At 50.9% G+C, this 25,136-nt stretch overlaps 1 protein-coding gene across 5 annotated transcripts in view; it reads right to left on the reverse strand.

Moving 5' to 3' along the window:
• Window positions 1–17,951: 17,951 nt before the first annotated feature.
• TLR7 (toll like receptor 7) overlaps window positions 17,952–25,136 on the reverse strand; it is a 31,035-nt gene continuing 23,850 nt past the window's right edge. For all 5 annotated transcript variants that reach the window (XM_072815175.1, XM_072815174.1, XM_072815177.1 and 2 more), the window contains one exon: window positions 17,952–22,970. In XM_072815175.1, the coding sequence (XP_072671276.1) occupies window positions 19,821–22,970 (3,150 nt within the window). In that variant the 3' untranslated portion in view covers window positions 17,952–19,820. The remainder of the gene's footprint in view (window positions 22,971–25,136) is intronic.

Here is a 25,136-nt window from a genome sequence, read left to right on the forward strand (position 1 = left end):
GAGCCCCAGGACCGGCCCTCCGGGGCCAGGCCGCCAGGGCGTATGTCTCGGCCGCCCCTTCCTCTCTTCCTCTTGCCGCCCTGCTGACACTGGTCTTTATTTCAAAATGGAAATGATCCGTCGTGAAGCGCTCCAGTCGGCCAACGTGCACCTGTTCGGATGAACCTCTCTGAGCCTCGCTTTTCCCATCTCTCAAATGGGGATAAAACCCCCCAGCATCGTCCTCATCCGTTGGCTTCGAGGACTAAGCCATGCTGGTCTCAGAGCAGCACCTGGCGCGGGGTCAACACTCCACCGGCAGAGCTGTCACTGCTCCCTCGCCCCGGCTGTGGCCCACACGGGCGGGGTGCGGGCCCTGGAGAAGGCTCAAGACCTAGGGCAGCCCTGGGTACCTGGCACCAGTTGCAGGTCCCCCCAAGAATCAACATAAAATATAGGAAAGGCCCCAGTGGAAGGAGTCCTGGAAAAGAACCATTTCTTAAGCAAAGGATTTCGATGAAGAAACGCACCAGAGAATCCCTAGACAGCAAGGCCAGATCTGATGGGAGTCCGTGCTGGCTTTAAATTGGGGTGCAGCAGGGTGCCTGGGTGGCTCGGCATCTGCCTTCAGCCCAGGTTGTGATCCCGGGGTCCTGGGATGAGTCCCACATCGGGCTCCCCGCAGGGAGCCTGCTTCTCCCTTTGCCTGTGTCCCTGCCTCTCTCTCTGTGTCTCTCATGAGTAAAGAAATTAAATACATAAATAAAATCTAAATAAATAACTAAATTGAGGTGCAGAGCTCCCGAGGGCATGGCTGCTTTGTGGGCCCACATCTCGGAGGCTGGTGGCAGCTTCTCAGGGCGCCTCCAAGCCCACGGCCCCTCCCTGGTCGGCACAGACATGGGTGACAAGGGCCACGGGACTCGGCCACAGGTAGCAGCTCCTGTGCATCTCATGGTCCTCGTGCACCTGTTCCCACACTTCCATAGTTTTTTCTCCACTCCCCACCCCTCCCTCACTCTTGAGTCCCTTAACCCACCCTCCAGAGCACTCAGCGTTAGTGCTCAGACTCACACCTGGCCCCGTATGCTCAGTCCCAACTGCAGTTCTTTTCCATTTGTACTATTATTTCTCATTTCAAACAAAAGCTTAAAGTGCTTGTCTAGATGATACCTCAATACCCATTAGAGAATGGCAGCCCTGTCATGAAAAAGTTGGCTAAAGCAGTCCTCCTGTGGCTAATGTCGCCCTAGATCAGGGCACAGAGCTAGGTACAAAGAGGGAGGGCTAGAGGACAGCCTCGGTTGACCATACGGCCAGCTACTCTTGAGCAGTGGACAACCTGTGCAACTGTACACGGCGGCTCAGCTAAACCAAATTGAAGCTTATTTCAGCATGACGAAGAGGACGGTCTCCTTTCCACAGCACGTCCGACTGCACAAGCAGGGACAAGGCGGTCCTCTGCAAATTCCCTTCTCGAGGCAGCCCCAGGTTGCGGGCCAAATATCTGAAGACCTGGGTCTTTCCCTCTGCTGCCACCCATTCCTGCGTTTCCTGAAGCCTAGTGTCTCGAATAATGGGCCAGGACACCGCAGGGAGCCGGAGCACTTTGGAGGCGGAAGGGCCCCTGGTTTCAGGGGGTGTGGGAACCGAAGGAAAGGTCAGGAGGACAGCAGCGGCCGAGCCGAGTCTCGGAACCGGGTGGCACACTTCTGCTCTGTGCGCTTTCAACTTCTCCCTTCACGAAATGCCCCCAGTCCAAAGCCAAACAGGATCCAGCCTGCCGGGCTCCCACCAACCCCGCCGTCTTGCTCCCCACCCGCCTCGCGCGGAGGCCTTCTCTGTCCGGGGACGCGCTGCGTGTGCGCTGACGTCCCCTCGGCCCTTCGCCGTCCGCCAACGCAGAGTTCGGGCCGACCCCGGCTGTTGCTCCCACCCCAGGTGTTCCTCCCACCCCAGGTGTTCCTGAGCCAAAAGGGATGCATGAAACAGGAAGGCCTCGTAAGACTGTCCCCGTGAGAGTCCCCTGACTCGGGAGGCACACATCACCCCCCCCCCCCCCGACACAGAGTGCTCCTTCCTTGCCCCGGACAAAGCGTCATTTCTGCAGCCTGAAGAGGAGGAGATGCCGAGGGGAGCAGCATAGAGACACGAGCCACGCGGGCTCGGACAAGGGCCTGGCCTGTGCCAAGTTCAGGAGGAAACTCAGAAGCCGCAGATAGGGCCCTCTGCGGGGGCTTAGGCCCAGGATGTGACCCTGGGGTCCCGGGATCGAGTCCCGCAACGGGCCCTGCATGGAGCCTGCTTCTCCTTCCACCTGTGGCTCTGCCTCTCTCTGTGTGTCTGTGTCTCTCGTGAATAAATAACTAAATCTTTAAAAAAAAATAGAGCTTATGCGGGGGTGGGGGGTAGGGGGACAGAATGAACCCCGGGGCACTGGGTTGGTTGGAGATGCCAGTGGGAACCCATGTTTGAGCTTAACAGACATCAGCGGGCAAATAGATAATTTTGCTGCTAACAGGTGTCCCTGATACGATGTGTCAAGAACGACACCTCACCCCTGTGCCTCTTGCTCCTCAAAACCCATAACCCCAGTGTGGTCACGAGAAGAACAGGGCAAAAGCCCCGAGTCAGGAGTGCGCTACAAAATCCCGGACCAGTCGTCTTCAAAACGGGCAGGGTCATCAGGGCCAAGGTCAAGGCGAGCGACGGTCACAGCTCGGAGGGGCCCAAGGAGACATGCCGGCTCCCCGTGTCATGCTGTTGTGAACGTTACGGAGAAACGAATGAAGCCGGAATAAAGTGGGGCTTCCACTAATAATAACATATCGACCACCGTGGCACAGCAGCAGAAGACGCCAACCACAGGGGAAACTGGGTGGGGGCGCTACAGGAAAGAGGGACCCCTGGGTGGCTCAGCGGTTGAATGTCTGCCTTAGGCCCAGGCCGTGACCCCAGGGTCCCGGGATCGAGTTCCACGTCGGGCGCCCCGCAGGGAGCCTGCTTCTCCCTCTGCCTGTGTCTCTGCCGCCCTCTGTGTGTCTCTCATGAATAAATAACATCTTTAAAAATAAATAAATAAATAAATAAATAAATAATCCAAAGAAAATACACGCCCATATAAACTGAGCGAGGCTAAGATTCCCTGCGTGCACACGGGAGTCAAGACACCTGCAAGAAAACCTGAAGCTTCCCGCTGAAAACACTACACGAAGGGAAGCAGAGCTTTTTCCGAAGAAGCAGCAGATCAAGGCGGAAGGTGTGGACGCTCTTGATGTGTTGATCCCCCCCCCAAGGATGCTTGCTGTGGCATTGCTGGTAATTTAGGGAAAAAGGACAAACCCAAATGTCAATCGATAGGAGATTAAAATGTCACAGGCCACGCTGTGTACAGCAGAGAAGGGGGGAGGGAGGGCGGGGAGGGGGGGAGCGCGCAGGTCCACACACCCCAAAGCACAGCGCTGGCTGGATCAACACGACCCTCGACCCTTCTTCTCTTCTGAGCTCTGTTTCCCTTCCAGCTCCCGAGCGCAAGCCCGCTCCTGAGCCCGTCCTCCATCTCCCCTCCCAAGTGCCATGCACACTGCCCCATGTCACCCCCCCACCTGCTCTTCACTCCTTTTTCTTTTTTTCCTTTTTAAGATGTTATTTATTCATGGGAGACACACAGAGAGAGGCAGAGACCCAGGCAGAGGGAGAAGCAGGCTCCCCGCGGGGACCCCGATGCGGGACTCGATCCCAGGATCCTGGGGTCACGCCCAGGGCCGAAGGCAGACGCTGTACCCCTGAGCCACCCGGGCACCCCCAAACTTGGCCCCCTTCTGCGACTCCTCCAGACGCAGTTTGGGCTGCACCGCCTTGAGCGGCCTGGTCTACGCAGCGCCGCGCAGCCCAGCAGGCCACTCTCAGAGGCCAAGCATCCTCTGCTTCCCTTTTTTCAAACTTGGCATTCGTTTACAGATTACTGTGCGCCCCGCTCAGGACTGGGGGCTCCCCGAGGGCAGGGACCTATCCTTGTACCCCAGGCACCCAGCCCAAGGGCTGTAGCATCAGGGCAAGCCACACAGAAGTTTCTGGAGTAAAGGGAGGTGGAGCTCACTGTGCGCCCCAACGGGCCCTCCCTCACTTCCCCACCCCTCGTGGGAACCCCCTCCCTGAGGGACTGTGGTTATTCCGTTTTCATAGGTAGGAACTAAAACACCAAGAGGTTCAGACAGTCAGGTTACTCTGACGGCGGAAGTGGGCTCTGACCTGTATTGGGTGCTCCAGGGGCAGACGGGACCACAGGGACCTAGAGCGACACCTGCCCTGGCGACCAGATTACCAGCAACATTTGACAGAGCAGTGGTGACAGTAGGATCAAAAGCCAGGTGCTGGGCAGCCCGGGTGGCCCAGTGGTTTAGCGCTGCCTTCGGCCCAGGGTGTGATCCTGGGGTGCCGGGGTTGAGTCCCACGTCGGGCTCCCTGCATGGGACCTACTTGTCCCTCTGCCTGCATCTCTGCCTCTCTCTGTGCCTCTCATGAATAAATAAATAAATAGAATCTTAAAAAAAAATCCACGTGCTAAGGGGCTTCACAGTGCTGGGGGTGAGGGCAGACCCTGTCCCCTGGGCCCACTCAGCAGCAAGCCCAGCACACCCATGAAGCTTCTGGAAAGGGTGTGCGGGCTGCCACCCTCCCGGCTCGCACCGCCATCAGAAGCAGGGCCCGGCAGCTGGCACGTGAGCTTCTCTGCAACCTAGACCCAGTCTTTCCCCGTCTCTCCCTCTCAGTAGCCTCGGACCTCAGGCCACCACCCCCCGCTGCCCGCCCAGGGAGGCCCCGAGCCAGCCCTCAGTCTGCAGCCTTCCCCACGCTTCCCGGGCAGGTGTGCACCTGCCCACCCTGCGCCCCGCTTTGGAAAGTCGCCAGAGCTTGCATGCGGTGACCCGGTGTGGCCCTTGGGCCCTGAGCGCTCGCCGCCCTGCACAGCACAGAGGGGGCTCGGCGGCCCCAGGCCCCTTGCATCTCTCCTGGCATCTCAGGCCCCCTCCAGGCTCTGCCCCTGTGCAGCCCACACTCAGCTTTGGTGCTTAGTATGCCATCCGGTGCTTAGTATGCCATCTGTTTTCGGAGGAGGAAGCAGGCTTGCAAAGGTCCAGTAATTTGCCCACATGAACCAAGAGCCCTGTGGCACTTGTCACGGGCTGCCCTACGCTTTATTTTCCTGGGTCCATTTTCCATTCTCTACCAGACTGTGTAAACCTTTAGAGTCTGAGGGCTGTTTTTTTTTTCTCAGGCAGCTCAGCCTTGTGCACCGATCAGTTGACAAATGTTGGTAAAAAAGGAAGGGAGACACAGACGATTACATCGGTAAAATTAAGGGAAGGTTTTTTTTTAATATTTATTAATATCTTATTTTTTTTAGTTTTTAAGAGATTTTATTGGTTTTTTCATGAGAGACACACACAGAGAGAGAGGCAGGGACACAGGCAGAGGGAGAAGCAAGCCCTATGCAGGGAGCCCGATGCGGGACTTGATCCCGGGACCCTGGAGTCACGACCTGGGCCGAAGGCGGGTGCTAAACCACTGAACCACCCAGGTGTCCCCAAGGGAAGTTTTTTAAAGTATATGTGTGTGTGTGTGTGTGTGTGTGTGTGTACACATATGCATATAAATCTTTTCTGATTGTAATATTACTACTTGGTCCTAAGCATTCGAATTCGGCACGTATAACATGTAAGATGAAGGCCCTCCAAATGCCAGTCGTCAAGGAAAACCAATATTGACGATTTGGCGTACGACCTTCAAGAGAGTCCCTCTGCATATAGTGACTCAGCATCACACACAATCCTTTTGCACAAATGGGACCGCGCGACAGGTACTAGTCTGCACCAGTTTTTCCCCGTGGCCCTGCTTTGAATCGGTAGATCTGTCTTATTATCATTATTCTAATTTGCAGTGGCTGGACTGGACCCACCGTACGGATGTAACATTTTACTTAATGAATCTCCCATTGATTGACATTTGGGTTTGTCCTAATTTTTTTTTTTTTAATTACCAACAGTGCCACCAACAAACATCTTTGGAAGGAAAGAGACTGTAACAGAGCCGTGTGCAGGTGAGGAGAAGGGCCTGCAGAATGCAAGAGCGAGTTTGTTCAGCCTGTAGGGTACACTCCCCGATGGGCAGGGTTTCTGAGTCGGAAAAGGCAGCGAGCCAGGAGCGGGCTGGGTGGGGTTTTAACTTTCTTTTTTTTTTTTTTTTTAAGATTTTATTTATTTATTAATGACACACACACACAGACAGAGAGAGGCAGAGACACAGGCAGAGGGAGAAGCAGGCTCCATGCCGGGAGCCCAACACAGGACTTGATCCCGGGACTCCAGGATCAGGCCCTGGGCCGAAGGCAGGTGCTAAACCGCTGAGCCACCCGGGTTGCCCGGGTTTTAACTGTCCAAGGGGAAGAAACCCCTAAGGGGGGCCCAGCTCTCCTTGAGGAACAGGATAGGCATCTGGGTGCACAGGCTCTTCAGGGGAAGAATCTTGGTTTTGTGCGAAGGTGCCGGACACCGTGACACAGAACATTCTGCATTGGAACAAGTGGGTGTCGGGGAGCCTCCAATTTCTCTGGGACAGAGGAGGTGAGGCTGGATCCTTGGGGGCAAGAGTGTCGGCTCGGGGGACAGGTTCCATACCAGAGCCTGGAAACAGGCGAGCTTTGGGGAACAGTCGACAGGAGAACAACCTGTTGGTTGGAGGCCCAGGGCTCGAGGGGAGAGGAAGGCTCCATAAAGTCTTCATCTGATTCCCCACCATCCCAAGTACCTCTTGCCCTCCCGCCCCAACATGCTTTCTTTTCTCCTCCCTTCTAATTCGCCTTCTCCAATCTCCAGCTCTCTCACAGGGGTGTTCTTAGAGTTGGAAAAGACCATTTTTGCTTCTTCCCTTGTGCCTCTGCACCCCAAAGGGCCTGCGGAACCTCCTTCGAGGTCACAGAACTTCTAGAAGATCCCGCCAAAGGCAAAGGCGTTAGTAGGCGCGCTGCCACCAGGTGGCGCTCCCGGCCCACTATTTCGGTCTCCCTGAACCAGGCGGATGGGTCGTTTGTGCGTGAAGCGGCCACAGGCGTGTGAAATTTTAAATCCCCGTAGAAGTGAATAAAAATCCGCACGTGTATAAAAGCTTTATTCCTCGTTTGGGGGCCGTTTCCGTGACGGCAACCCACGTTGCTAAATAAAAAGAAGTGTTTTTTTTTTTTTTTTTTTAAAGATTTTATTTATTTATTCATGACAGTCACAGAGAGAGAGAGAGAGAGGCAGAGACACAGGCAGAGGGAGAAGCAGGCTCCATGCACCGGGAGCCCGACGTGGGATTCGATCCCGGGTCTCCAGGATCGCGCCCTGGGCCAAAGGCAGGCGCCAAACCGCTGCGCCACCCAGGGATCCCTAAAAAGAAGTGTTATTCGTGATTTGGCCTATGGGCCTCAAAAGGGCGTAAAGATTTAAGAAAAGCGAACCCTGCGAAACTATCAACATTTGGTGCCCCGCCTGGAAGTAGATAGAGAATTTTAAGTAAGCAACGAGCTAGAGAAGGCTTCATTTCACGGATCTGGAGTGATAGGAAATAAAGCTCAGACTTCCCAAGTCCACTGAGTTTGATTTTGAGAAAACAAAGCCGGATTATATAGGAAATGGAGCCAGGTAGAAAATGCTCAAGTGGTGGAACCGTGGCCGGTGTCTGTGGTGTGGCCGTCAGTCTACCCGCCGCCGTGCGCAGAAAGAAACCCTGATTTTCTATGAGCCACTTGCATTTTCATCTCTGAGCTTCATCCTACCCGACTCTCCCAAAGCCTAACTTGTTCTTTCAGAGCCTGGGGGAGCCTTGCACCCCAGGGCTTGCGTGCAGTTCCCGGGTCTGATGTAGTGACACACCGGGGTGGCGTGTGTGTGTGTGTGTGTGTGCACGCACCATCCATTTCATGATCATTCTGCACATAAAGTTGGCCCAGTCCCACCTTTCTCAGAACCAACAACGGGCCCGCCTATTCCCTTCCCTCTTCAAAATGGATCCAGAAGCAGCCTTCTCCCCTTCCCTCCCTGGGGACCCAGAGGTCCTTGCATTGCTTTACCTCCCCTAAGCCCCCCATGATCCCTTAAGACCGATAGGCCTTTAGAAGACAAAATCCGAATAACTTACCCCGCACACGTCCCCCAAGGCAGCGTGCACAGAGCTGAAGGTCAGCGTGGACGCGATGGTTTTGCAAAGACTGGTCTTTAGATCACTTGCTTGGGGGATCATCTGACTCTTATTTAAAATGCAGCCGCCAGGACACACGTATATACACACCCAGGAGCCCCAGGGCAGGGCAGCTGAAGCCGGTGCAGGCTGGAAACCCCGCAGGAGGGCTCGGGTTTCCAACGTGGGGTTCCCTGCCCAGCAGCATCAGCATCCCGTGGGCCCCAGCCGGTTAGAGATGCAGGTTCTCAGGCTCAACTCCAGACCTACTGAATCGGGAACTGATGAGGGACCAGCCAGGAGAAGGTTCACAAGCCCCTCGGGTGGCTGCTGCATGCTCGAGTCTGGGAACCAGCTGTGGGGGAGCAGTCATTGGTTCTCAGCTTGGCCTGCATGCTGGAATCAGCCGTGGGCCTAAAATCCAAAAGGCCTGGCTATCCCCCGGACCAATTCAGACCAATTCGGTCAAAATCTGTGTATGTGAGGCCCAGGTATGGGATTTTTACAGCGCCCTAGGTAGTTTCAAGGTGTGACTAAGGTTAACAAGCTACTGTGACAGGTGAGGGAGTCGCTAGCTCGGTCTCTGTGACGGCCTCACCGTAAATGTGTCCTCGCTGCTGAGATATCCTGGTATCATCCTCAGCCTGAGAATCTGCGGGTGCGACTCTGGTGATTCATGGGACAGGCCTCTCCCACCGGTCGGTTGGCACGGATTAAAGACTTAAACGTAGAAACTGAAACCATCAAACTCCTTAAAGGAAACATAGGGGGAAAGCTCCTTGACATTGGTCTTGGCAATGATTTTTTGGGGGGACTTTTTTTAAAAGATTTTATTTATTTATTCATGAGAGGCACAGAGAGAGAGGCAGAGACACAGGCAGAGGGAGAAGCAGGCTCCTCGCAGGAAGCCCGATGTGGGACTCGATCCCGAGACCTCGGGATCACTAGAGCCAAAGGCAGATGCTCAACTCCTGAGCCACTGAGGTGTCCTGGTAATGATTTTTTTTTTTTAGCCAAAGTCACAGGCAAAAAGCAAAAGTCAACAAGTAGGAGCACATCAAACTAGAAAGCTGCTCCACAGCAGAGGAAGCCATCAACAAAACGAAAAGGTGGCCTACGGAATGGGAGAAAACATTTGGGAACCCCAAATCTGATTAGGGGGTTAATATTTAAAATACAGAGGAAGTCATACAGCTGGATAGCAAAGAAGCCCACAATGCAACAAAACAAGAAACCCGATTTTAAAAATGGGCAAAGGAACCGAATAGACAGTTTTCCAAAGAAGATCCGCGAACAGCCAACATGTATATGGAAAGGCGCTCGACATCCCTAATCGTCAGAGAAAGGCCAATCAAAGGCACCACGAAGGATGGGGACGTGTCCCTTTTGCCCTTCGCCCTGTTCCTATGCTTCTCCCGGCAGGCAGAGTGACTTGTCACCTCGGCCACAGTGGGGAACCGGTCGCTGTTGCTGTTTGCTCCAGTCTCGTGGCTCTTGTTGTGTTGGGACGGTCTGCCCATAAGCTGAGTGTACCCCGTCTTTGCTTCCGCTGCCCGGGGTAGGCTCTGCGGGGCAGGGAGCCCTCACTCCGGGTTGGAGGCTTGCATTTCTGGTTTTCGACCTGTGCCTGGGTGGGTCAACTCTACTGAGTTGGGGAATCGGAGAGTCCCAAGACGACAAGTCCAAGCTATGGGCACCGAATTTGGCAAATGCTGGATCTTAACCCCACCTGGTGCCAGTGTGTACTGCTCAGCTGCCGAGAGATGTCGGTGACCTGGTCCCACAGGCACCAGCAGTGCGGAAACCTGCCGATTTTTTTTTTTTAAACCTGCAGATTTCTGAGTGGAATTCTAAACTGCCAAGTGAGCTTCAGCGAGGCTGGACGTGGTTCAACTTGGGCGCCCCGCCCCTCGTCGGGAGAGATTAAACCCTGCACATCACATTCTCGGAAGAAACCACTCAAGACTTTTGGATATAAACCTTGATGTGGCCTCTTGCAAGAAGGCTTTTTTTTTTTTTTAAAGATTTTATTTATTTATTCATGAGAGAGAGAGGCAGAGACACAGGCAGAGGGAGAAGCAGGCTCCATGCAGGGAGCCCGATGTGGGATTCGATCCCGGGACTCCAGGATCAGGCCCTGGGCTGAAGGCAGGCATTAAACTGCTGAGCCACCCAGGGGTTTCCGCCCCCCCCCCCTTTTTAAAAGAAGGCCTTCAAATAAAATTTCATGAAAACAGGCTGTATCAGGAAAAATGTAAACTCCCATGTGACAATGGAGAAGATCAGTTATACCCAGAGTTAGGGCAAATATCAGAATTCAGTTCTGATTGTTGCAGATAAAGAACTATCATGAGTTGGGGGCATCTGGGTGGCTCAGTTAAGCGTCTGCCTTCGGCTCAGGTCATGATCCTGGAGTCCTGGGATCGAGCCCCGCATGGGAGGGCAGTTCCTGCTCCATGGGAAGTTTGCCTATACCCCTCACTCTGCTCATGCTGTCTCTCAAATATATAAATAAAATCTTAAAAAAAAAGAACCTTCACAGTTTCATGCAAACTGACATTTGACTCTACTTCATACTTTTGGATTTTCTTATTTTTCTTCTTGGAGGATCATAGGAAAAAGCAGAACTGGGGAAATATAGGAACTTGGATCAACAAAAAGGGACTTTCCTCAAATAAATTTTAAGCAGGAAGTGGTCAGCATTCTCGTGGTTAGATAGATTATGGAAAATGAAAAATTATATTTAAAAAAGCCTCCAGAAATGAGCTCTGGGTATCTGAGACATTTCTGGAAAGTTTGATGGAGTTATAGCCAAAGAAAACAAGAGTAGACCAAACAGTGATTGGGAATAAGTAATGGACAAAAGCAAAAACGAACTATTGGGACTTAATCAGGATAAAAAGCTTCTGCCCAGCAAAAGAAACAGTCAACAAAACTCAAAGACAACCTACAGAATGGGAGAAGCTATTTGCAAATGACCTATCAGATAAAGGGCTAGTATCCAAGATCTAATAAAAAAATAAAAAATAAATAAATAAAATAAATAAAATAAACAAGATCTATAAAGAACTTATTAAACCCAACACCCAAGAAACAAACAATCTAATCACGAAATGGGCAAAAGACATGAACAGAAATTTCTCCAAGGAAGACATAGACATGGCCAACAAGCACATGAGAACTTGCTCCGCATCACTTGCCATCAGGGAAATACACATCAAAGCCACCATGAGATCCCACCTCACACCAGTGAGAATGGGGAAAATTAACAAGACAGGAAACAACAACTGTTGGAGAGGATGTGGAGAAAGGGGAACCCTCCTGCACTGTTGGTGGGAATGTGAACTGGTGCAGCCACTCTGGAAAACTGTGTGGAGGTTCCTCAAAGAGTTAAAAATAGACCTGCCCTACGACCCAGCAACTGCACTGCTGGGGATTTACCCCAAAGATACAGATGCAGTGAATCGCCGGGACACCTGCACCCCGATGTTTCTAGCAGCAATGTCCACAATAGCCAGACTGTGGAAGGAGCCTCGGTGTCCACCGAAAGATGAATGGATGAAGAAGCTGTGGTCTATGGATACAATGGAATATTCCTCAGCCATTAGAAATGACAAATACCCACCATTTGCTTCGACGTGGATGGAACTGGAGGGTATTATGCTGAGTGAAGTAAGTCAATCGGAGAAGGACAAACATTATATGGTCTCATTCATTTGGGGAATATAAAAAATAGTGAAAGGGAATAAAAGGGAAAGGAGAAAAAATGAGTGGGAAATATCAGAAAGGGAGACAGAACATGAGAGACTCCTAACTCTGGGAAATGAACTAGGGGTGGTGGAAGGGGAGGTGGGCAGGGGGTGGGGGTGACTGGGTGACGGGCACTGAGGGGGGCACTGGACGGGATGAGCACTGGGTGTTATGCTCTATGTTGGCGAATTGAACTCCAATAAAAAATATACAAAAAAAAAAGAGAATAGGTAATGGATGGAAAAGCTAACAAACCGGGTGTCGCTCCTTACATGAAAGAATCTTAAAGCAGAGTATGAATATAGTGCATGAAATGTTGAGCATAAAATTTATACGCGGCAGAAATGGTTAGTAGAAGAAAATGCTCAGATACTATGGACTAAAAAAAAAAAAAAGATTAAAAATATCCACCGTTTAAAAAAATAAAAATATCCACCGTTTTGGAATATAAAAATGATCATATATCTAAGGTAATAAAATGAAAATAATAACATAAGCTAATATTCATGGAGCACGTGGTAGATATCAGACTCCAGGCTGAGCGCTTGTCATGGATGAGGTCACTTAGTTTTACAAGTAACCTATGTAGAAGTTAGACTTAGCAATTTTAATAGCACGCATACATGCACATAGACACAAACATACACACCCATGCATATATATGTGTGCAAATGCACACAGAACCACACACCTACAGATATATATATCCCAGATGTATATAAGGGATATATAAGCGAGTGAGCATACCATGATCTTTGAGTTGGTGACCTTTGTGGGACACAGGCATGGGGCCCCCAAGCACCATGCGCACCCAGCGACGGTGTTCATGAACTCACTGGGTGGGCATGGTGGCAGGGGAGAGTGGTTAATGGTTAGATTATTCAGAGCTACGAGTGGAGGGTGCTCAGCAAGAGAGGTTGAGAGTGGGAGAGCCGGGGACATGTAAGAGGGGTTCCATCTTTGCTTAAACCACAGTGTAGCGTTGGCGGCCACCGTCCCTACAAAAACAGCAATACGTCTTAGGGAATGAGGGCTGCTCACCCAGTGAACTCGGGTTTTTCATCCACACCTGCGATTGCAAAGGGAGACGCATGACCATGACCCCCCCCCGTCCCCCCATCTTGAGACACCACAGAAGCAATGGAAATAAATGGTCAACAGAAAGACTTGATCATCTATGGTCGTCAACATTTTTTGACCTTGTCCTCTCATCAGTAAACAACAATGAACACACATCCCTACAGATTTCTGTGTTAACACAATGGGGATGTGATAAAATAGCCACAAACACACTTTTGAAAAGATGGTACCTATTAGATTTTCGCCCCACACCTGGCTTTGGGGACTTCCGCCAAGGGGCTCAGGAGAGGACCATCAGCAGCCGCGAGGTTCCACTAGGTGGCGCTCTGCGACGTGTCCTCTACTCGTCAGGCCTTGAAGGACCGCGAATCCAGGTGGCCACGTACCCGGACCTAAATCTGCCCGGTGTTCTCGTGCAGGTTGTCTTCCCATTCAGCATCCGACAGAACTGCCAATGCTATGCAAAGGCTCGCCCTCCCGAACAGGTGTGGGGCGGAGGGGGGGGGATTAGGGGCGGGAGCCACTCGGGTGCAGCTGCGCTCCCTAGCGGTGGGCTAAGAGCGCCCCGGTTATGCACAGAAGGGGAAAGAGACCGTGAGCATAGCTGGGGAACTCCGGCTTTGCTTGCTGAAGTGACCCCCCCCCCATTAACAGTGTCAGGTGTCCCCAAAGAAGGCCCAGCACTTCCCAGACCAGCTGCGACACAGGCGCCTGGCCCAGTTCGGGAAATGCAGGTCCCTGGTCCCAGAGATCAGGCTCTGTGGCCCGGAGGCCTGCGACCCGCCTGGGCCCCGAGCCCCTTAGGTGATTCTGGTCCCCGGGGAAACTGGAGAACCCACAGCGCTGGTTGCACGGAGCCCGGTCGGTTTGGGGAAGAAGCAGGGGACTTAACCCTGTGCGCTCCCCCATCTCTCTGAGTTACCCGTCCTCCTCCTCCTCGGGGAGATGGAGCTCCTAACAGCCTCGGAGGCCACGCAAGATCCAATGGAATAAGGGAAGCATTAATTTGCATTGGCTGCTTAAGAAATGTGACTTCTGGGGCGCCCGGGTGGCTCAGGGGTTGAGCCTCTGCCTTCGGCCCAGGGTGTGATCCCAGGGTCCTGAGATCGAGTCCCGCGTCGGGCTCCCTGCATGGAGCTGCTTCTCCCTCTGCCTGGGTCTCTGCCTCTCTCTCTCTCTCTCTCTCTGTGTGTGTGTGTCTCTCATGAATGAATAAATAAAATCTTTGAAATAAAAAGAAGTGTGACTTCCTTCCCTCCCCCTCCACTTCCTCCTCCTCCCCCTCCTGGTCCCCCTCCTGCTCCCCCTCCTCCTCCCCCTCCTCCACACCCCATTCCATAGCAGGGTCCGCCTCCTACACTATTCTTCCTAAGATTCTCCTCACTCTCTTCCCACCACCTCTTTCCCTTTGGGGACCTGCCCTTGGGAATCCGAGCCGATCTTTCGAGAGCTTCAGATTCACGTTGACAACACGTTTCGAGCGTCCTGTTTCCTTAGCGGCCTGCTCTGCAGAGGCGACCATCTCGCGAATGAAGGCATCAGGATGTGTCGGTGGGGAGGAGTCCGTGTTAAGGCCATAGCGGGCCCGGTATAAACGAACCGGGTATTTCAGTTGCCGGGGTTCTAGGCAGAGGCCACTAAGTCGTGGGAAATGCGGGCCTATGACAGGTCGCTCTGTCGCTGCTGGAACTCATTGGACTCTGTGCATACCACAGGTGACGGCGTCCTGCCTGGCGGGCTTCCATGGGGGCCTGGCCCGGGGTGTCGTCCCCCGTCCCGGGGTGACCACCGGACGGCAGACTGCTTGTCATTTCCAAAGCAGCCCCGGGGACTCTCCTGGGCCGTGCGGGCCCCCTGGACAGTGAGCCGCGGTTATGGGCTGGGGGTGGTGCTACTAGGCTTTGGCTCAAGGTGTCACCTCGTGCACCTCGCCCTTATGAAAGCGCCTGGAATCTACGATCCACTGCACCGCCTTGGCCACTGAGGGGTGAAGCAGTCGTGTGTGACACGAGACAGATGCGGCCTCCTGGGCGGCCGTGTCTGGCCTTGGCCCTCGGGGGGTGCTCGCCGCGCTCAGAGCCGTTTTGTGTGTCTGGAAGCAACTGCCCGCCTCCCCCAGCACACCGGTGGCCCCTAGGGATGTCAGGGGACCGCCACGAGGCCACCAGGACTTCGTCTCCCCTTCCAGATCCTACCAGACTGCTGCCGGACGATGCTGCTTGTGAGACTGGAACTCAAAGCTCCTCGGTCAGGTTAAGTCTGGGCTCTTCCAAAACATTTAATTAATATAAATCTCCAAGAGGGAGAAGGGATATTTGTACACGTAGAGACATACAGCCACTGGGGGCGCCCGGGGGGCCCAGCGATTGAGCGTCTGTCTTTGGCCCAGGGTGTGATCCTGGGGACCTGGGATCGAGTCCCACATGAGGCTCCCTGCATGGGGCCTGCTTCTCCCTCTGCCTGCCTGTGTCCCTGCCTCTCTCTCTCTGTGTCTCTCATGAATAAATAAGTAAAATCTTAAAAAAAAAAAAGAAAGAAGGGGGATCCCTGGGTGGCTCAGCGGTTTAGCACCTGCCTTCAGCCCAGGGTGTGATCCTGGAGTCCCAGGATCCAGTCCCACATCAGGCTCCCTGCATGGAGCCTGCTTCTCCCTCTGCCTGTGTCTCTGCTTCTCTCTCTGTGTGTCTCTCATGAATAAATAAAAAAACAAAATATTTTAAAAAAAGAAAAAAGAAAAAAAAAGAAAAAGAAATATAGCCACTGAGCCAAATGGTGAACATGGTAAAAATGGGTTACAATCCAAGATTAAGGTAATCTTAAAGGCAGAGGACCAGATCTTACCCAGTTTCTTAATTGACATGGTTAAAATCTGAGCTAAGTAGAAGGAATGTGAATTCCTTTTTTAAAAAAAATTTTATTTATTTATTCATGATAGACAGAGAGAGAGAGAGAGAGAGAGAGAGAGGCAGAGACCCAGGCTGAGGGAGAAGCAGGCTCCATGCAGGGAGCCCGATGCGGGACTCGACCCCGGGTCTCCAGGATCACGCCCTGGGCTAAAGGGGGTGCTAAACCGCTGAGCCCCCCCCCAGGCTGCCCCGGGAATGTGAATTCCAAGGTGGTAGAGGGGTCCGGCTGGGGCCCCGGGGAGGTCTCATGAGCCGGGAAGGCCACCCTCCCCGAGGCAGGGGGGACTCACTGCAGGTGTGTGCCAGAGAGATCAGTTATCAACCAACACGACACACAAAACCACCGCTTCCAGACACAAGACTCCCACCTGCAGCCACTGCTCTTTCTCTTCAGTGGGGGGCATGGCCCGAGGAGGCTCGCGGTGGCGGCCACAGCCAAAGAGGAAACCGAGAGGGAGGTGGAGGCAGGAGGGCGCGCCCGAAGCGGGGGGAGCCCACCCGGCTCCCACGGCACTGCCACCAGCCTGCCTGGGACCCCGCGCCAGGACTCGGGGACCCCGTCTCCCCTTCCACTCTTCCCTACCACCCTGCCAGTGGGGGGTGGGTCGCTTGGGCTCCTGTCCTCCTTCTTCCCACCAAGTCAGTGAAATGGGCTGATTTTGTTCACCTTCAGAGGATCTGAGGGGCCCCCAGTGTTCCTTCGGGTCACCGGCTGCCCCTGAGCCCTGGCACCCGGAGTCCCAGGAGGGATGCGCCCGCCCCCTAGCCAGGGCTCTCTGCTCACTTGGGCGCAAGCGGAAGATGCAGAGGACTGATGGAACCTTCTCCCCATCCCCATTTCCCACTTCACCCAGAAGTGCCACCCGTGTCTCCCATCCGTCCTGGTTAGGATGAGAAGGCGACAGAACCTAAAAAGCCGGTTCGGGGGCAGAGGGCAGCCTCACCAGAGGGAAGAGCGTGGGTCCTTGCCTGGCCTTTAGTTCCCTGGTAGCCTCAGGACCGAGGCGCCCAGGCTCTCAGGTCACCGTCCCCCTCACGTACTCTGTACTTTCCGATTATGTTTGAGAGACCATCTAGACCTTGCAGTGTCCAATCAGGGCTGGGAACAGATGTGAGGATGGGGCCCGGAGCCCCTGGCTCGGGAACGGGGCCATGATCACACTCGTCCCCTCTCTTGAGAGACGCCAGACGCTAGCTTTGCCTTTTCCCAGCCATGACATTTGCCCTGCCCAATGCTTGGGTCCCCCACCCCTACCCCCGGCTTGGATCCCTCAAACACTTGGGTCCTGAGTCTTGCTGAGGCATAGGATGTGTGTGAGGAGGAAGGACACAACCCCACAAGTGCAGGGGTGAAAGGAGCTGGGGGCCAAGCCTTGACAGCGGAGTGGGATTCGTGGACAGTCGGGGAGGCCCTTCCGGAGTAGAGCCAACCAGAGGTGGGTCAACCGAGCAGCAGGACATTCAGAGCTTTGGAGGGGACCCGGCAGCCAGACGCTCCTAGCAGCCTGAGTTCTGGCTCCAGGTGCACGGGACTCCGCGGAGGGCCCTCTCAAGGTTGAAAGAGTGACTACCCAAGAGTACAAAGAATTTAAAATGAAAACCATTTGTCGATGTGCTCTTGGTTGTTGCCTACAACAAAGCGTGTACATAACCTCCTGTCAAAATACGCTGTGGTTTCTGAGATGCATTGTTTTGACTTTCCCTTCCCCTTAATCCATTTCAGAAGATGTTTAAGCTGTCTTCAAGGGCTTTATGGTTTATAAATCACCAAAATAGCTTCAACCTTATGTGTTGATGTGTTTTAATCGAAGAAGCTTTAGGATGGCCAAGAGCCAATTTTTATGACATTGTCTTTGTTCTTCACACTGAAGAAGAAAAGAAGAAGAAGAAGAAGAAGAAGAAGAAGAAGAAGAAGAAGAAGAAGAAGGAGGAGGAGGAGGAGGAGGAGGAGGAGGAGGAGGAGGAGGAGGAGGAAGGCATCTATTAAGTACAATAAAGCTTAAAGACGTTGTCAAATAGTTGGCTCTAGCAGCTTAAGTCTTTATTTGTGACCCTTATCGATTACAAGTCCTTTGGAAAGAATTCCTCTACTGTGTATCTACAACTAGACTTAAAGCAAAACCCTTGGCGTGTCATGCATACGTAGCATCTCCCAACTAACGCTCCGAGATTTGGGCCCACGCACGCTTATTTTCCAAAGGACCCCGACACCTCTGTTGATAATCGCTCTCAGGAAACGGAAGCCAAGTGATCAGGTCTCAAACGTTGAACTCGTGTGACTTCGTACCCAGTTGAACGCGTGCACGTCTTCAGCGCGTCTTGGTCCTCTCTCTTGCTGCCTTGGAGAACGCAAGTAGGTGCTCAAAACTGAAGCCTTCTGAGTGTTGAGGTCCGTCCACCTTGGTTTGTCCTCTCCCTGCCTCCTCCCCGCAATTTAAAAGGAATCCATGGAATGGGCACCCCTGCCTGATAACCGTAAATAAATCAATGGTCTTGGGGTCCTCCAAAGCCATCTAATGTGGACGGATCAAGTTGGCAGATAATTACAGATACATGATATTAGTTGGCAAAGCGGTCTGAGAGACCATCGCATGAGGCCGTTTTACTTTGGACACAGCACATTGCAAAGCAGATAAAAATAGGCGTTAGAGTCGCTCAGGCTGCTACATAACAAAATCTCACAAACCGGGTGACTTCCACAACAAACACCTATTTCGCCCAGTTCTGAAGGATGGAAGTCCCGGGTCAGAGCGCCAGCATCGTCCATCTGGTGAGGGTCCTCGTCCGAGCTGCAGGCTGTTGACTTCCCTCTGTATCCTCACAGGGACGTGGTGGGAACACAGCAAGCTAGGTCTCGCTGTCTTTTTTTTTTTTTTTTAAAGATTTTATTTATTTGTTCATGAGAGACACAGAGAGAGGCAGAGACACGGGCAGAGGGAGAGGCGGGCTCCCTGCGGGGAGCCCGAAGCGGGACTCCATCCTGGGACCCCGGGATCACGCCCTGGGCCAAAGGCAGATGCTCAACCCCTGAGCCACCCTGGCGTCCCTCTGCTATCTTCTGATAAAGCACTGATCCCATTCCTGCAGGCTCCACCCTCGTGGCCTGATCACCCCCCCAAAGGCCACCTCCTGACACCATCCCACTGGGAGTTGGCACTTCAACATCTGAATTTGGGAGGGAACAGACGTTCAGTCCGTAACAATACTTGAGCAGGTGAATTATCATCAAAGGTAAAGAGCCTCATTTGTATAAAGGCAGATCAACTTCAATTTTTTTCCATTTGTAAGTAGGCCAAGCCCACCAGTGGTAAGGGTGTTTCTCACTATTTCCACCAGGGACCCAGCAACAGGCCCAAGGGCGAAGAGACAGTGGCACGTAGGCAATCCTCCGTGGGGAGCCAGCTCTGGGTCTGCACAGAAAGAAGCCATCAGGTGACGAGTTGACTGGGTTTTCATTTCACAAACTCTGCTACATTTTAATGTCCTGTACGCAGGCCCCGAGCGTTTTTGACACATACCAGTAGTTCTTCTTCGGGAAGAAGTGCAATTCTTCTCAGTAGTCTGTGATTGCACGTCTATTTAATAATCACTAGAGAATTACAGGAGAGTCAGAGCCTCGTGTCCTCTCCTTGCCGCCGTCCTCCCAATAGCATCTATCCAGGAACAGAAAGGAGAGGCTCCAGTGCAAATGGAGTCACAGAGAGATAAGTAAGATGACTCGATGTATCATATAAATTCCATTTTCCAACTTCCACCAGCCTCTCTGCTATGGGCCATCCCGGGTCTTAGAGAATTTACGAACACCCTTCTAGTGAGACATCGAAGAGAAAATCTAGGCAGCCAAGCTTCTCCTTGGTGAGTCAGGCAGCCCCATTTTGCAAAGAAGGCCTAGACCGTCTCTTTGAACACCTGGCTGTAGGTCACATGATTGTCTGTGGCCAGGGCATTTTTCAGACACTGCCAGAAGTATGGGTGAGCCTGTGGGTTTCTTGGCCACTCCAGGACAGAACTCTTACAGAGCCTCTTGCGGAGCTGGAGGAACTTGGATTTCTGAAGGGGCTTCTCAAGGAATATCAAGATAATGACGTCCACTTTTTCATCCATGAGCCTCTGATGGGACAAGTAAAATGCTATCTTAAAGTTCTCGGTCTTTGCATACTTGTTCGTCATCACAAACACCGTCTTTTTGCTAAGCTGTATGCTCTGGGAAAGGTTTTCCAGAACTGGCTGCCCTGGTAACCAATCCCTTTCCTCAAGACATAAATTGAAATGTTTCTCCCTTGGGTCTTCCAGCTTGGCCACCAGCTCATCCAAAACCCATTCGGTCACTGCTGGGTCTTTAGTGTCATACACAACGAAAGCATCATAGCAAGAGTCCAGTGATTTCAGACGCCGATACCCCTTTATTTTGGCCTTACAGTAATGGTAACTGTACCACACGTCCCAGAAGTAGAGGTGGTTTGCTGTTGTAATCACCATCAGAAAAAGGGCCAGCGATAGGGAAAATGAGAACAGAACCAGGTTAGTCAGATCTAACTCACAGGTATACAGATCCAGGGAGACCACACTCTGGCCCTTGTGTGCTCCTGGCCCCACACAAGTCACATCTGTGGCCAAGTAAGGAATAGTCACCTCTGTGTGGTTGACCCACCAGACAAACCACACAGCATCACAGGTGCACAGAAACCGGTTATGATGCAAAAGTAACATCTCCAGGTTGTTGAGGACATTTTCTGGAAAGCTAGTCTTCTGGATAATCTGGATTTTATTTGAGCTGAGGTCCAGATATCGCAACTGGAAAGCATCTTGTAGAAAATGCTTTGTCAGCTGCCTGATTTGATTATACTTAAGAATCAGCTTCTTGAGGCTTCTGGAACAGTTGTATAATCTCTCAGGGACAATCTTCAGCTCATTGTAGCTGAGGTCCAAAGTCTCTAGATTCTTCAGATACTGGAGTCTTTCCCAGTGAAAGGACTTGAGCCCATTTTTGACCAAGGAGAGAGTCTTTAGATTCGGAGGCATGCCATCAAACACTCCAGAAGGCAAGAAGCTCAGGGAATTTTCAGAGATGTCTAATTCCTCTAAGTTCAGCAGATTCTTGAAGAACTTTAAGTATCTGTTATCACCATCTCTCCATAAAACATCCAAATGATTTCCTCTGAATTCCAGAATTTTAAGAGACTCGCTCTCCATGGTCCTGCTGGTGGACGTAGCGATGTCATTGTTGTTCATCATCAGTTTCTTCAGAACTTTTAGGTTCTTGGTGAAGTTTAGCATGTGAGTGATTCCTTCTGATTGAAAGTAATGGCTGTTACTGCTAATATCTAGAACTTCCAGTTTGCGTAGCTCCTCAAATGCCGTCGAGTAGAGTAAATCAAGCCGGTTGTTAGAGAAGTCCAAGTATTTCAGCTCCACTAGTGGCTGAAATTCACTGCCATTGAGAGTTTGGCCAATGGTATTTCCTGACAAATTTAGGCATTTGAGGAAAGAAAGATGCTGAAAATCAGAGGACTTGATAAAAAAGATGTTGTTTCTACTTAGGTCCAGGGTCTGCCCATACATGTAACAATCTTTGTTAAAAGGCAAGAAAGAAGGAGTCTCTTTGTTTTTGAACCTGCAACTCCTTGCATACTCGTCATATCTGAAATAATGTAATGTCTCAAGGACCTGAGGCGCATGACCTTCGACAGAGGTTCTGGTGCTAGAGCAGAAGCCAACTTCACCTGAATCTCCTGAAGGGGATATCTTATTCATCGAAAGGTCTATGACTTTCAGTGTTTTAAATTGTTCAAATATGCTGAGGTCCGCAATTTTTATGAAGTTAGTGCCGAGATCAAGAACTTCGAGATTGGTAAGGCTCTGTAACGGAGAGAGATGATGGCTGCTCAGCTCCTTAAAGACGTATCCTTTGATGCGCAACACTTTCAGGTTTTTCAGTGAAGAAAACGCGTCGGACAGATTCAGAGCTGCACGATAGACCTGAAGTTCATAATTGAAAGATAGATCCAGTTGGACAAGGTCGTGAAGAAGATACAAAAATTTGGCATCCCCAATTTCTTTGGCCAAGAAGTTTTGGGACAGATCGAGCTCCTTGAGCTTTTTAATGTTTTTAAACCATCTCTGGGGCACACGCTGAAGAGAGTTACTGTGTAGACGTAACACCTGTAATTCTGTCAATGCATCGAAAGCTGACTCATGGATCTGTAGGGGCGAATTATTTTCACAGGGTGTGCAAGGAAATGGGACATTGTAACAACGAGGGCAATTTCCACTTAGGTCGAGTATGCGCAGTTGATTGAGGTTATTAAAATCATCTTCTTGGATTTTTGCAATGGCGTTGTTATAAAGGTAGAGTTCTGTTAAAGTAGACGGCAAAGTAGTAGGGACATACGTGATGTTGTTATCTTTGAGGGAGAGCAATTTTAGATTTTTCAGACTTAGGAAAGCATCTTTTTCGATGAAAAATGAAACATTACAAGGATTGCGAAAATAACAGTTTTGGCCCAAGTAGAGCCTTTCTATGTTGGTCAGTTCTGTTAGGTTATTTTTCATGATAGAGAAGATACTGTTGGCTTCGAGGCTCAGCAGCTCCAAGCTGGGAGGAAGACCCTCGGGTATTTCTAGAAGCTGGTTTCCATCCAGATAAAGGGATTTCAAATAAGTGAGGCTGCTAAAGCTTCTGGGTTTAATCTGTGGCCTCCTGGTGCACAGATGGTCTTTCGGCCCCAGTCGAACAGGTATACAGTTGCATCGGAAATCGATCTCTACCAGATAGTCCAGCTGGTGGAAGGAGGCTGGAGAGATGCCGGGTATGTGGTTAATGGTGAGGGTGAGGTTGGTGGCGTTGGAGGGAATACCTCCCGGGATTTCCGTCAGGTGCTTGTCCGTGCAGTCCACAATCACATGGGCCTTCGGAGCATCCAGGCTGACATCACAGGGCAGAGTTTTAGGAAACCATCTGGCTCCAAGGAGTTTGGAAATCAGGATTATGTTCAAAAGGATAAAGAACTGTCTCTTCAATGTCCACATTGGAAACACCTGAAAGCATAAGAAAGAACAAATCACCGTCATTCTAAATCATTCTAAAATATATCAAGAATCAGATTTGAAATGTTCCATTTGCTGCCTCTCTTTTGCTACAGTTTATTTATTTTTTTAAAAGATTTTATTTATTTATTCATGAGAGACACACACACACACACACACAGAGGCAGAGACACAGGCAGAGGGAGAAGCAGGCCCCATGCAGGAAGCCCGACGTGGGACTCGATCCCAGGTCTCCAGGATCACGCCCTGGGCCGAAGGCAGGTGCTAAACCGCTAAGCCGCCCAGGGATCCCCTTTTGCTACAGTTTAAAAGATACAACCCAGGTCTTAATTCTCTGTTGCATCTCCCCACCCCCTGACGTTATGATGAACCTACTACTGAGGGTCATAATAATCAAGTTACACATTTAGCTTTTAGCACATTAGCTCTTCAGTTCCATAGATTTGAAGGTGGTAGAGGAAGCATTTTCTTACTCGCTTTTATTTAAAATAGTATAACAGAAGGGTTGTCAACTAGTTGCCAAAGTCTGAAATTTGGGGATGAAGGAATATTAAAAGGAAAATGCATTGGGAAGAACAACACATTAAGTCTTTAGTGCTGGGGCGCCTGGGTGGCTCAGTGGGTTAAGAATCTGCCTTTGGCTCAGGTCACGATCTCCAGGTCCTGGGATCAAGTGCCGCATCGAGCCCCACGTCGGGTTCCCTCCTCAGCTGGGAGCTTGCTTCTCCCTCTGCTGCTCCCCCTGCTTGTGCTCTCACTCTTTCTGTCAAATAAACAAGTAAAATCTTTAAAAAAAAGACTTTTGTGCCATTACTTTTTGCTTGCTAAGCCTGCTCTGATACATGTTACAAGAGGCCTTCATAATACTCAAACCTCTTAATATTCTAAGTAGAAAAATTAAGAGATCTATCATCCCTGGGTTAAGGGATTAAGACCCCACCCAGCAATAACAGCTCATTTGCCCAAGGACACTCAACTGTGTCATTCCGGCACTGCCATCCTATGAGCTGGCTTTCCTCTTGGATTGTTTTTGGAAATCCAAGATGATCTGGGGAAGGAGCATTTCCCCTACACTTTTGCTTTGCATTACATAAATTTGGAAAGAAGAGAGCAGAGAGTCAGGCCATTGCCTTGGTGATTCCTGATTGATCAAAGAGGATACTCATGGGAGTGAAAGGAAGGGGAACCTATTAATAATTTCGCTAAGACTACAGGCAGAAAACCAAGACTCTCTCAGGTAAACTGGGACATATGGAAACCTACTCATAATGGTGATTCTTGGGCAACCAGGTTTAGCATGAGAGACCCCGGGACCTTGGGGAGAAAGACCTTGAAAGGTAGTATGGGGAGTACTGAAGAGCTTTGCCAGTCATCATGTTAACTTGGACTGGCCCTGCCTTAGAGGGTGGTTTAACCAGAGACTAGCCTTCAAGTTTCAAGATTTCTATCAATATTCTACTCCAGAACACTGGTTTTAGTTTAGCTGGTGCTTATCCATGGAACGATCTGGCCTGTGTCTCTACAATAGGCTTCTAGATCAATTAATGCTTTTGTTCTCCCAATGAACTGAATCAACCAATTATGTTGATATCTAAGAAACCAAATGCCTACTTCCCTTAATTCCTCCAATAGAACGTAAATAAGCAATTTTCCCCTCAGCTTTTTTTTCTCTGATCCAAGATGGTTCAGAAGGATCTTAAAGGACTTCTTCATACACATTTACACACCCAACCTTGTTGAGGTTAGAGGTACAACATTGTCTTTTTTCCCCGCCTCTTTCACCACCTTGTCTCCTCTTCTCCTCCTCATGAAAATCATTCACTGAGTCCAGTTGACATTCTTCATTGACCTTCTTGGCATCCTCCTCGCTTTGCCCATTTTAGCTGACACAATTTCAGTTGAGATTATTCACCCTTGGTCCACTCTAAAGCCTCATCTTTGTGCTCAGGCTCTCACTCTCCCAATCCACCCTAACCATTTAAACTTTCCAAACATTAATCAGATTACGTTATTCCACAATCTTTAAAATGATTTCTCTCTCTCTCTTTTTTTTTTTTACAGAATGAGCCCTAACTTTTTATCATGACATCCAAAGTCTTCCATAATTTATTCCCTATCTACTTGTCCAGGCCTTCCTAATACACTGCCCTGCCAGCT

Source organism: Canis lupus, chromosome X (assembly GCF_048164855.1).
Source record: "Canis lupus baileyi chromosome X, mCanLup2.hap1, whole genome shotgun sequence".
NCBI classification, from domain to species: domain Eukaryota; kingdom Metazoa; phylum Chordata; class Mammalia; order Carnivora; family Canidae; genus Canis; species Canis lupus.